General features: G+C 40.6%; 1 protein-coding gene across 1 annotated transcript in view; it reads left to right on the top strand.

Annotated features, from left to right (window-relative positions):
* Positions 1-9,205, top strand: part of LOC134348172 (plastin-2-like) — a 95,411-nt gene extending 86,206 nt beyond the window's left edge. The window contains exon 17 of the mRNA XM_063051149.1: positions 7,379-9,205. Within this exon, the coding sequence (XP_062907219.1) occupies positions 7,379-7,511 (133 nt within the window). The 3' untranslated portion in view covers positions 7,512-9,205. The remainder of the gene's footprint in view (positions 1-7,378) is intronic.
* The last annotated feature ends 5,332 nt before the right edge of the window (positions 9,206-14,537 follow it).

Below are 14,537 nucleotides of genomic sequence, written 5' to 3' on the forward strand. Positions count from 1 at the left end.
AATTATCAGGAACTTTCCCCACTCGATAGATTAAACTGACTTGTCTGTAGTTACCGAGTTTACCCCAACACCTTTTTCAGAACAAAGTGTAGCATTTACATATCTTAGGCACTACCCCTAAATCTATGGAAGTTTGCACATTTAAAGCGGGTCTTCTGCATTTTCTCCCCTGCTTTCATCAGCAACAGCATGCATCTCATTTGGGCCAGTTACTTGATCCACTTTAACGCAGCTGCCTGTTCTGATGTATTCCTTTTAGCAATTTATAATCCACCCAAAATACTAATTGGATTGGTTTTGCTCCAGCAACATCTTCCTTGCTCCTCCCCATGTCTTTTTTTACCATTATCATCCCAGCTTATATGTGAATTATTCAGGTCCCCCAGCATCACATTTATAATTTTTTTCAAATCTTTATAGTTTTCCAGAATTTGCTCTTCACTATCCTTTTCCTTTACTGGAGGCAAACACAATACGTTCTTTTATATAATGATGATTTTTATCCAAATCGATTATTTTGCCGGACATCATTTTTTTCAGGACACCATCCCACCTCTCTCCAGTAATGATAGCTTTGTTGCAAAGTTTGCAGATAACAGGTGGAGGGGCAGATAGTTTTGAAGAAGTAGAGAGGCTACAGAAGATTAGGAGACTGGGCAAAGAAGTAGCAGATGGAATATAGTGTTAGGAAGTGTATGGTTATGCATTTTGGTAGAAGAAATGAAAGGGTTGACTATTTTCTAAATGGAGAGAAAATACAAAAAAACAGGTGCAAAGAGACTTGGGAGTCCTTGTGCAGGATTCCCTGAAAGTTAATTTGCAGGCTGAGTCTGTGGCAAGGAAGGCAAATGCAATGTTAGAATTCATTTCAAGAGGACTAGAATATAAAAGCAAGAATGTAGTGTTAAGACTTAATAAAGCACTGGTGAGGCTTCACTTGGAGTATTGGCAGCAGTTTTGGGCCCCTTATCTTAGAAAGGATGTGCTGAAACTGGAGAAGGTTCAAAGGAGGTTCACAAAAACAATTCCAGGATTGAACGGCTTCTCATATGAAAAGCGTTTGATGGCTGTGGACCTGTATTCACTGGAATTCAGAAGAATGAAGGGTGACGTAATTGAAATCTATCGAATAGTGATAGGCCTTGATAGGATGGATGTGGAGAGGATTTTTCCTCTGGTGGGATGTCTCAGACCAGAGGACCCCACAGAATAGGGGGCATCCTTTTAGAATCGAGATGAGGAGGAATTTCTTTAGCCAGAGAGTGGAGACCAAGTCTTTATATATATAAAATTAAAGCAGAGGTTGATAGATTTTTGATTGGTCAGGAGGTGAAGGGATATCGAGGGAGGAGATTGAGTCTGAGAGGGAAAATGGATCAGCCATGATGAAATGGTAGAGCAGACTCAATGGACCAAATGGCCTAATTCTATTCCTATATATTATGGTAATACTTTTCTTAAACAACAGTGTAATACTCTTCTCATCCTTCCACTCCCCACTGCCCCACCACCATTCTTCCACTCCTTACTTTTACTGAACTTTGTATCCATGAGTATTTAGAACCAATTCCCAGCCCTACACCTCTGGATAAGCAGGGCTTCTTATTCCCTGACTTCACCATCCCACATCACTAAAAGTTTCGCAGCCCTGCATAATACAGCGTGTGTTTGTGTACATGCAGTGTAAACCATATCTTACACCCTTTTGTACTTTTTATTCTGGTCCAACCTAAAAGTCTCTTGATTGCTATTTATCTCTCTCAATTCTTTTTTGTCTTTTTCAATGTAGCATCTGATGCTCAATCTAAGAATCTCCTTACAAGGGTATTGTTCCCACCTGTACCAAGTTGCAATTTACCTGGTTATTCAGGTCCCGGCTCCCCACAACCGCTCCCAATTCCCCAGTAATCTAACGCGCCATCTCACCAGCTACATGTTTATGCGTGTTGTCCTCTAACTTCTGTACTTGTTGGTGCACGGCAGGCAGGATCTCACCACTCACCCTATTCTTAACTTCTGTTATTAGTGTCAATAAGGACCACAATCTCAGGTTATCTTCCTTCTACTGAGGAATGTTATGCAATCTCAGTAATATCCTTGAATGATAAACATGATTCTAGCATTATGGAAGCAGGACACTATCTGGGATCACTTCTATAATCATAGAGGTGTCTGTATGTTCCCAAAGTCCTTCAACTACTGGCCTTAGCCTTTCTCAACAGGCTTGTTTTAAAAAAAACTCAAAAGCTTCAGTTTTAAACTCACAGTTTCTCTTTCACTTCACCTTGGTTACAAAACAAAATATGACACTGACACAAAATTGAAAGTTTGTCCAAAGATGTAAATTTAAAGGAGGAAAAACTGGGGAGGAAATTTCAGAGTATAGAGCCATGGTAAGTAATGGCGTGCTTACTTATGGTGGGGTGAATTACATTTAGTAATGCTCACTAGACTAGAATTAGAGAAGCATTTTCATCCAAGAGCTTCAGGGTATTACCAAAACATAGTAATTAAGTTTTGTAACAATGGGACATTTTAAAAATAAACATTCTTTAGCGGCCTCTCTGGGAGAACTATGGATGAGATAAGAGTATCAGAGGATATAGAACTTAGCTGATATTTGCTTCAGTGCATTACATAAGACACAGGAATGGAATTGGTCCATCTGGGCCATCTGGCCCATCGAGCCTGCTCTGCCATTGAACCACAGCTAATCCTTTTTTCCCTCCTCAGCCCCACTCCCCAGCCTTCTCCCCATAACCTTTGATACCGTGTCCAATCAAGAACCTACCGAGCTCTGGCTTAAATACACCCAATGACCTGGCCTCCACAGCTGCCCGTGGTAATAAATTCCATAAATTCACTACCCCCGCCCCCCGGCTAAAGAAATTTCTCCACATCTCTGTTTTAAATGGACGCCCCTCTATCCTGAGGCTGTGCCCACTTGTCCTAGACTCCTCCACCATGGGAAACATCCTTTCCACATCTACTCTGTCTAGGCCTTCCCACATTTGAAAGGTTTCAATGAGATGTCCCCTCATTCTTCTAAATTCCAGCAAGTACAAGCCCAGAGCTATCAAATGTTCCTTGTATGATAACCCTTTCATTCCTGGAATCATCCTTGCGAACCTCCTCTGAACCCTCTTCAATGCCAGTACATCTTTTCTTAGATGAGGAGCCCAACACTGTTCACAATACTCAAGGTAAGGCCTCACCAGTGCCTTATAAAGCCTCACCAGTGCCTTATAAAGCCTCAGCATCACATCCCTGCTCTTGTATTCTTGACCTCTTGAAATGAATGCTAAACATTGCATTTGCCTTCCTCACCACCGACTCTACCTACAAGTTAACTTCTATGGTGTTCTACATAAGGACTCCCAAATCACTTTGCATCTCAGATTCTTGGATTTTCTCCCCAATTAGAAAATAGTCTGAACATTTATTTCTTCTACCAAAGTGCATGACCATGTATTTTCCAACGTTGTATTTTATTTGCCACTTTCTTGCCCATTCTCCTAATCTAAGTCCTCCTGCAGCCTACCTGTTTCCTCAACACTACCTGCCACTCTGCCAATCTTTGTATCATCTGCAAACTTGGCAGAACAGCCATCTATTCCATCATCTAGATCATTGACATACAGCATAAAAAGCAGCGGTCCCAACACCGACCCCTACAGAACACCACCAGTCACTGGCAGCCAACCAGAAAAGGATCCTTTTATTCCCACTCACTGCCTCCTACCAATTAACTAATACTTTAACCGTGCCAGTAACTTAACAGTAATACCATGAGCTCTTAACTTGGTAAACAACCCTATGTGTGGCACCTTGTCAAGGGCCTTCTGAAAGTCCAAATATACAACATCCACTGCATCCCCTTTATCTATTCTACTTCCAATCTCATCAAGGAATTCCAACAGGTTCGCCAGGCAAGATTTTCCCTTAAGGAAACCATGCTGACTTTGTCCTATCTTGTCCTGTGTCACCAAATACTGATAACCTTATCCTTAACAACTGTCTCCAACATCTTTCCAACCACTGAGGTCAGGCTAACTGGTCTATAATTTCCTTTCTGCTGCTTTCCTCCTTTCTTAAAGAGTGGAGTGACATTTGCAATTTTCTATTGCAATTTTCTAGTCCTCTGGCACTATGTCAGAGTCCAATGATTTTTGAAAGATCATTACTAATGCCTCCTCAATCTCTACCGCTACCTCTTTCACAACCCTAGGGTGCAGTTCATCTGGTCCAGGTGACTTATATACCTTAGGTCTTTCAGCCTTTTGATCACCTTCTCCCTTGAAATAGTAACTGCATTCACTTCTCTTCCCGCACACCCTTCAACATCTGGCACACTGCCAGTGTCTTCCACAGTGAAGACTAATGCAAAATACTCATTTAGCTCATCTTTCATCTCCTTGTCCCTTATTATTTCTCCTGTCTCATTTTCTGGCAGTCCTATATCCACTCTCATTTCTCTTTTATTTTTTAGATACTTGAAAATCCTTTTATTATCCACTTTGATATTGTTTGCTAGCTTGCTTTCATATTTCATCTTTTCCCTCCTAATCATTCTTTTAGTTGCTCTCTGTAAATCTTTTAAAGCTTCCCAATCTTCTGTCTTATCATTAATTTTTGTTTTGTTGCATGCCCTCTCCTTTGTTTTTACATCACCTTTGACTTCCTTTGTCAGCCACGGTTGTACTATTTTGCCATTTGAGTATTTCGTTGTTTTTGGAATACATCGATCCTGTACCTTCCTCATTTTTTCCAGAAACTCATACCATTTCTACTCTGCCAACATCTTCCAATTTACTTTGGCCAACTCCTCTCTCATACCACTGTAATTTCCCTTAGTGCACTGAAATACTGCTGTGTCAGACTTTACTTTCACCATATCAAATTTCAAGTTGAGCTCAATCATATTGCGATCACAGCCTCCTAAGGCTTCTTTTACCTTAAGCTCCCTAATCACCCCCATTCATCACATAACACCCAATCCAGTGTAGCTGATCCCCTAGTAGGCTCAACGACAAACTTTTGTAAAAAGCCATCTCATAGACATTCAATAAACTCACTCTCTTGAGATTCACCACCAACCTAATTTTCCCAATTGACCTGCATGTTGAAATCTCCCATGACTGTCATAACATTGCCCTTTTGATCCACCTTTTCTATCTCCCATTGTAATCTGTGGTCCACCTTCCAGCTATTGTTGGGAGGCCCGTTTTTAACAGCCAATAGGGTCCTTTTACTCTTGCAGTTTCTTAACTCAACCCACAAAGATTCAATATCTTCCTGTCCCATGTCACATCTTTCTACTGATTTGATGTTGTTCTTTACCAGCAGAGTCATGCCACCCCCTTCTGCCTGTTTTCCTATCCCTCTGATACAACATGTATCAGAGCTGGACATTCAGCTCCCAATGACACCCATCCTTCAGCCACAACATCATACCTGACCATCTGTAACAGTGCAACATGATCATCCACCTTATCTCTTAAACTCTGTGCACTGAGACATAACACTGACTACTGCATTTGCTACCCTTTTTGATTCTTCATCCCTAATGCACTGATACCCACCTGCTGACTGCATTTTTGTCCTATCATCTGCCTGCCCTTCTTGACAGTCTGACTGCACACTATCTTTGCTTTTTTACCATCCATTCTATCCTGAGACCCTTCATTCTGGTTCCCATCCCCAGCCAAATTAGTTTAAACCTTCCCCAACAGCTCTAACAAAACTGCCCTTGAGCATATTGGTTCCCCTCTGGTTCAGGTGCAACCCGTCTCTTTTGAACAGGTCATACCTCCCCCAGAAGAGATCCCAATGATCCAAGAACCTGAAGCCCTGTCCCTTACACCAGCTTCTCAGCCATGTATTTATCTGCCAAATGATCCTGTTTCTACCCTCACTGGGGCGTTGCACAGGCAGCAATCCAGATATTACTACCTTGGAGGTCCTGCTTCTCAGCTTTCTACCTAGCTCTCTAAATTCTCTTTTCAGGAACTCTTTGCTTTTCTTTCCTATGTCATTGGTACCAATTTGTACCAAGATATCTGGCTGCTCTCTCTCCCTCTCCAAAATGGTGTGGACATGATCTGAGATGTCCCGGACCCTGGCACCTGGAAGGCAACATTCCATTCGGGTGTCCCGTTCATGTCCACAGAACCTCCGGTCTGTTCCCCTGACTATTGTGTCCCCTATCATTACCACTCCCCTCTTCTCCCTCTTTCCCTTCTGCACCTTGGACCTATGCTCAGTGCTCTCCGAGGCATCTCCCGGGAGGTCATCCTATTGTGTCCCCTATCACTACCACTCCCCTCTTCTCCCTCTTTCCCTTCTGCACCTTGGACCTATGCTCAGTGCTCTCCAAGGCATCCCCCGGGAGGTCATCCTATTGTGTCCCCTATCACTACCACTCCCCTCTTCTCCCTCTTTCCCTTCTGCACCTTGGACCTATGCTCAGTGCTCTCCGAGGCATCCCCCGGGAGGTCATCCTATTGTGTCCCCTATCACTACCACTCCCCTCTTCTCCCTCTTTCCCTTCTGCACCTTGGACCTATGCTCAGTGCTCTCCAAGGCATCCCCCGGGAGGTCATCCCCACAACAGTATCCAAAGCAGTGTACTTATTATTGAGAGGAATGGCCACAGGGATGCTCTGTGCTAACTGCCTATTCACATTTCCATTTCTCCTGACAGTCACCCAACTACTTGCCTCCTGCAACTACGTGAATTATGATGGACTTGCTCCCATTCTTATTTTCTAAAATTAATAAATCAACTGACCAACTAACTCTAGCAAATTAGGTAGAATAGACTCCTTAAACTTAATCTGAGGTGTCAATATCCTAACTAACAATAAATCCTGTTTATCCTTCAATCCTACATTTGCTGATCCCAGTTTTAATTCACATACCCTCCTAATTCCACGAAGGTACTTCATCTCACTGGCTCTCTCCCCTTCTTTTTCTTGAAAACCATTCTTGTTATCAGTCTAGTTTCTCACTGGCTTGGAGCAATTTCAGTCTTATTGAACTCTTCATAGCTACTTTAATGACATTAAAGACACTATACAAATGAACATTTTTGTTTGTTGCCTGAAAACCACCAATTCATTTATTTTCTCTGCAGTAATGTAATAAATAGATTTACTCTGATATTTTACAACGCTCAGTATCATTACTTATGTTCCTGTAGAGTACAACTTAACTTTTTATTCCGCACTCTTTAGATACAATAATGTTTTCTGTCTATCAATTATATTTAAGATTATATTATTACAGCAAATATTTACTAATTTAAACTAAACTAATGGCTGGCCTTATTAAAAAGATTTGTCTGACCTAAATACATTTTACATTGCTTTAATCAAAGGTATGCCATTTCAATGGCAAGAAAAATTGGAGCTCGAGTCTACGCTCTTCCAGAAGATCTAGTTGAAGTAAAACCAAAAATGGTAATGACTGTCTTTGCATGCCTGATGGGAAAAGGAATGAAGAGAGTCTAGAGGATTTGAACCAAGTTAAACTGTTTTCTTCTGGCATGTCCTACTTTGGAGGCAACATTCAAATGCTGGACCTTTGCTCAGAAATACTCCTGTCTTACCTTACCTGGCTTTGCAATTGCAGACTAAAATAATAGATCAAAGTTTTTCATTTCCCTAAACATTATATAAAAATCTGAGGACATTCTAGAACACAAGCTGAACTACAGGAAACCTGCTATGCATTCATCTAAACCAAAGATATTAGTTAACATGAGAGCACTTCCCAGCGCAGAAGCCTTTTATTTGGAAAATGAATTATGAGACCTAGAACAGCTTTGGATATTTTCTTTACATCCACAGAATAATGAAGAGCCTGAGGACATTTGGCAACTCTTTACAATTACCTAAGTTTTGCTGGAGCAAGGCATCAAGTACCATGCTTTGTAAAGCTTACTCACATCATTTAGCTTTAAAATCTATTGCCCTAAAAATTGTTGATAACTTTGTGAAAAAATTGAAGTACATTAAAGACAAAAAGTTGGATTAAGGGAGAGATGATAGACAGAAAGAACAAGAAAACAAAGTAAAATGTAGAATTTTGTTTTCATAAATTTTCTCTTTATGTTTCCACTACTGGCAAGAGACAATGATAAAATACATTGAATCTTTTGTAATTATCACATTGTTAATTCTGTTTATTCCCACACAACTTTTTCTACCTATTAAACGAACAGTTAAAAGTACAAATGCAACAACTTCATGGCAATTGCCAGATTGTTCAGCACAAGATGCTGTTTACCTGAGTCTAATGGCAGAACAGTGCAAATCAGCCCTCTAAATTCAGGTTATTTATAACTCCTGGGCTCTCACTTCCTCAACCTGCTGAAAATGGTATTGTTTTGTCATTCAGACTTTCTTCCCCAACTAAATCTTCAAGTCAATGAAATGTGAAATTGCAGGTTGACACAGAAGATTTCTACTACATCCATATTTAACCCTAAGGCTAGAGCTAATTTGTTATTCCATTTGCATACTCCCACCACTGAAATTTACCAGTATGTTGTGTTGTCTACATACAATTTTCTCTGAATTCACAGATAGCAATAAAGAGAATTTAAAAGAAACAAGATTATTATTATGCTCATTTGTCCATAGCTGTCAGGTGATCTGCGAATATGCTGAGTGCGCGTCCCTTGTTATACATCCTGAATAACGCTCTCTAAATAATTACTGGTAATAGTCCTGTAAAATAAACTTGCATGTATACTTACAAGATGTTTCCTTAGTCACTCTTAATTAGAGTTCTTAAAAGGATTGATCATCTGGAAGGTAAATTACCTAATGGATATTTCAATATCTGAAGGATGTAATGATGGATACTGAAATTACCAAATTTTATGTTCTTAACCAACTCTTCAACCCAAATCGTTTTTTATATTTTGGTTTTGCAAAATTCATATTGAAATGCTAGCTTTAAGGATAAAATGCTATTAAAATATTTACAAATCTAAAATTTGTGCTTCATATAAATACACTGATAAAATGATTTGACATTTTAAGAAAACATTGCATACTTACATCATACAGCTTTTTTCCTTGTATTCCTTCCACTTACAATGGCAATCCTAGTTGACCATATCTTCAATAATTCCAGTCCCTGTGCTAGGGGCATTTGCAATCTTTTTATAGTTTCAAAAATAAAATTTATTCACAAAAATAAATACAAGAAATTTTAAAGAAGTGTGCTTGGCTTTCTCAGAGTCATTCATAGCGTTGTGCAGCCTGTACATTCACAGTGTTACTGTATTGGTTTTAGCATATTGCTGCTCATGTGGCTTCCTGGGATAGTGCAAACCTCAAGTGCTTGCGACGCTTCCGTGTAGGGTAAACCTTCAATGTATAATGGCAGGAGAACCGTACAGTGCAGCCTTTGTATTGACTCCATCAAGCTTCAATGCATCCTTTTACAGGTACTCCTGCAACCTGAAATGTGTCAGCCAGCGCCATTCCCTCACGAATCTCATTGTACTGTAACATGCTTTGGAGAGACCAAAGTGCAGCTTTCACTATGTATGCATCTCTGGAAACAACCTGTAGATCAGAACGCCCGCTACTGCACCACATACTTGGGAGGAACATTGACAAGGAACCTTACATTCTTATTCGGACCCCTTGTTTTGCAAAAGACAGCCCACAAATAGCGTGGTGATTGTTTCAATTTCATCATAGCCTTCGAGGGAAGTGTGCATTAGAAATAAGACTCTAACTGCTCAGTCAGAAGAACCTGAAGGGCACGGCACCTCACTGCCATTCTTGCAAGGTCATGATGCTTTTTGGAGAGTTCTGCCAAATTATTTTGACAGTCTGCTCAGAGTACCCTTCCACATGATCCTACTCTGTAGTGCATAGAGTACATCCCATGCTGACAACTCGCTGATGAGCTTGTGCTCAAAGGTGGAGACCCAAGAGATGCAGATGCTGGAATCTGAGCAACAACAGAACATAGAATACTACAGCACAGTACAGGCCCTTCGGCCCACAATGTTGTGCCGACCCTTAAACCCTGCCTGCCATATAACCCGCCACCTTAAATTCCTCCATATACCTGTCTAGTAGTCTCTTAAATTTCACCAGTGTATCTGCCTCCACCACTGACTCAGGCAGTGCGTTCCACGCACCAACCACTCTCTGAGTAAAAAACCTAAGAACACCAGGGAAACAGAGTAGGTTAGGCAGCATCTATGGAAGAATGTGGATAGCTGACTTTTTGGGTCAAGACCCTTCATCTGGACAGTCTTGACCCAAAATGTTGACTGTCCATTTCCCTCCTAGATGCTTTTCATTTGATGCTCGTGGTCAAAGGTGCTTTTCTGAAGGAACCTTTTAATAAAGGACACAATGTTCTATTCGGTGCAGTAATGTGCAACTGAGCAGAACATTGCATGGCAAAGAGACCAGGCCCATCCTTCACAGCACCGGGGATAAGCAGAACTTCAGCAATGACAAGAGCATCTTGCACCTAAATACCAGCTCATTGAGAAGGATTGCTGCTTCCATAATCCCAGTTTTCCTTTAACCTTGCCTATCTGCTCCAGCCAATTTTTGTTACACATCTCAGCCTCTCTGAACTAATGTCCCACCTGTTAAGTGCAGAACCTATCATTCCGTGGCTCCCCGGTAGCACTTTCATAGTCAGTTGCTAAAGATTTTGCAACCACTCTGTATGCCTGGAATACTTCTAGGTTCACACTTCAGTGCCAAATCGAGGAAACTGTTGGAGGTCCTGCTATTCAGTGGAAAGATTAAACTGAGCTCCATTTACCTATCCAGCAGAGGACGTAAGGTGCAATGATGCACTGAGCTGTTCTTCCTGAACTAATGAAAGCAAAAGTAGATTCACATCATTTGCCACAATTTCTGTCTGCATAGAGTCATTGTGTAAAGGATTTTACAAATCTTGCTATGAGTTTTGTATTCTATAATGATGCATAGCTACATTTCTCAAATCCTCAGACTGTTGTCAAAGATAAATTAGCTACATTGAAGCTAAGTTCAGTGTATCAAAGTAGTACCTTGAAGATTCAAACTCCACCCACAGGAAATAATATTTTTGGCGGCAAAAGGCTTTAGAGGTGGTGGTACTTTAATATTAAAATAATGGTTAGAATTGCATTAAACATATATTTACGGCACTTAAAATGAGATTAAGGAATGTTATGTTCAAATATTTTCAAAATAAATTTTAATGGTTAGATTTATAGAACATTTTGGTAAAAACCTTGCCATTATTACTTTTAATATATAATTCCCTTTTTGTTAGAACAGAGATGATAATATATAGAACAAAAATGCACTGAAAGCTGGTTGTAATTAATATATTTCAAAAACTGCAATAGAACAGGAGCAACCGGAAGAAAAGTGCCTGAAAGATACACTTATTATAAAATTTTGCTGAGAAGCAAGAGCAAGATAGAGTTGCACAGTAGGCAATGAGAGAGGTGAATGATAGTTTATTTTGACGCAGCCCCATTGGATATTTCATGGTTGAGTAGTACAAGATAGAAGGATGTGCCAAGAAATCAGGAGGCAGCAGCAGATTATCCATGCTTTAACTTGCAGTCCAACAAGAAAAGATCATCTCTGTGGCCCATGGCTTGGCAAATTACCAATTGCAGTTCTGTACCATCTGTTTCAAACTAACAAACACGATAGCATTGGGATAGCAGAAGCAGCAAGGGTCATTTTCCTGCTCGCAGCTTCAGTTCACTAAGAACTGCAGCATCAACTAACGTGCTGTGCACTTACATAAGATATGTGCCTATGACAATGATTAATATGGCTAGTGATTACTTCCCCTTTTCCACTAAGTAGTTACAGTCATAATAAAATAATAAAATTTTATTACATTGTTACTTCCACCAAGAACACTTATTTACACAAGTATAGTCCTGTCCCTTACATTGCAAAGTGAATCTAACAACACTAGAAAAGATTTAACTTACCAAATATTCAAAAGCGTGGATAGATTGGATGTGGAGAGGATGGTTCCAATAGTGGGCGTGTCTAGGACCAGAGAACACAGTCTCAGAATGCAGGGACGTCACTTTACAACAGAGTTGAGGAGAATTTTTTTAGTCAGAGGGTGGTGAATCTGTGGAATTCATTGTTGCAGACAGTTGTGGAAATCCAAGTCATTGAGTATATTTAAAGTGGAGGTTGATAGGTTCTTGATTAGTCAGGGCATCAAGGGTTATGGATAGAAGGCAGGAGAATGGGGTTGAGAGGGAAATCAGTCATGATCAAATGGCAGAGTGGACTTGATGGGATGAATGGCCGAATCCTATTCTTATGTCTTATGGTGTAAGACTTGCTAAAATGATAGTAGAACTGAAGCTATAATGATTAGAAAAGGCTCATCGAACTGCAGTTCCTCACTAAAGCTATCCTGATGGTATCCTCATAATCAATGACATCTGTCGCCAAGGATGACAGGACAGAAGGTAGGTCAGAATGCGACCACCTGCAAGTACTCTTTTACGTCACACAATATCCTGACTTAGAATTATAAAAACAAAATACTGCAGATACTGTAAATCCAAAATAAAACTTAAATACACCGGAAATACTTAACAGGTCAGGCAGCATGCATGAAGGGAGAAATTTGGCTGGTCATTTCTACCTGGGCTACTGAGTGTTTCCAGCATCTTCTGTCTGAGAATGTCTTGGCATGTTTCCATCATGGCTAAGGCTTAATTTTGAAACTTATTAACAAAATGCATACTAGGCATACCTTTGCCAAAAGGATAACAATGGCTCAATGCTAATTAAGATAAGCACTAAATACTAGTTTGGCCTAAAATACCTCCATTCTCTGTGCCGTGATGACAGTAAGGTGTGCCTCGCTGGTGGTTCACAGAGCTTCACTGGCAGCGGTCTGAGCAGCTATTGTTCCAGGCAGACTTCGGTAGGATATTTATTTATTATTAGGATACAGCATGGAATACTCCCTTCTGGCCCTTCGAGCTGCTCTGCCCAACAACCCCCGATTTAACCCTAGCCTAATCACGGGACAATTTACAATGACCAATTAACCTGCCAACTGGCACATCTTTGAACTGTGGGAGGAAACTGGAGCATCTGAAGGAAACCCACACATTATATAGGGAGAACGTACAGACAGTGGAAAAATCCACTGTGCTATAATAGGAATTGAAACTTGCCATCAACCACTGCACTGTGACTGGTAAGAAGATATCCGCCACTTACAGACTGGCTACAGGGATGCCATAGATTCTATTCAAAGTCCAAATAACCATATATAACCATATAACAATTACAGTACGGAAACAGGCCATCTCGGCCCTTCTAGTCCGTGCTGAACTCTTACTCTCACCTAGTCCCACCGACCTGCACTCAGCTCATAACCCTCCATTCCTTTCCTGTCCATATAGCTGTCCAATTTAACTTCAAATGACAACATTGAACCTGCCTCAACCACTTCTGCTGGAAGCTCGTTCCACACAGCTACCACTCTCTGAGTAAAGAAGTTCCCCCTCATGTTACCCCTAAACTTTTGCCCTTTAACTTCCAACTCATGTCCTCTTGTTTGAATCTCCCCCACTCTCAATGGAAACAGCCTATCCATGTCAACTCTATCTATCCCCCTCATAATTTTAAATACCTCTATCAAGTGTCCCCTCAACCTTCTACGTTCCAAAGAATAAAGACCCAACTTGTTCAACCTTTCTCTGTAACTTAGGTGATGAAATCCAGGTAACATTCTAGTAAACCTTCTCTGTACTCTCTCTATTTTGTTGACATCTTTCCTATAATTTGGTGACCAAAACTGTACACAATACTCCAAAATTGGCCTCACCAATGCCTTGTACAATTTCAACATTACATCCCAACTTCTATACTCAATGCTCTGATTTATAAAGGCCAGCATACCAAAAGCTTTCTTCACCACCCTATCCACATGAGATTCCACCTTTAGGGAACTATGCCCATTATTCCTAGATTCTTCTGTTCTACTGCATTCTTCAATGCCCTACCATTTACCATGTATGTCCTATTTTGATTAGTCCTACCAAAATGTAGCACCTCACATTTATCAGCATTAAACTCCATCTGCCATCTTTCAGCCCACTCTTCTAACTGGCCTAAATCTCTCTGCAAGCTTTGAAAACCTACTTCATTATCCACAATGCCACCTATCTTAGTATCATCTGCATACTTACTAATCCAATTTACCACCCCATCATCCAGATCATTAATGTATATGACAAACAACATTGGACCCAGTACAGATCCCTGAGGCACATCACTAGTCACCAGCCTCCAATCTGACAAACAGTTACCCACCACTACTCTCTGGTGTCTCCCATCCAGGCACTGCTGAATCCATTTTACTACTTCAATATTAATACCTAACGAATGAACCTTCCTAACTAACCTTCCGTGTGGAACCTTGTCAAAGGCCTTACTGAAGTCCATATAGACAACATCCTCTGCTCTAACCTCGTCAACTTTCCTAGTAACCCCTTC

The sequence above is a fragment of the Mobula hypostoma genome, chromosome 6, assembly GCF_963921235.1.
Source record: "Mobula hypostoma chromosome 6, sMobHyp1.1, whole genome shotgun sequence".
Classification (NCBI taxonomy): Eukaryota; Metazoa; Chordata; class Chondrichthyes; order Myliobatiformes; family Myliobatidae; genus Mobula; species Mobula hypostoma.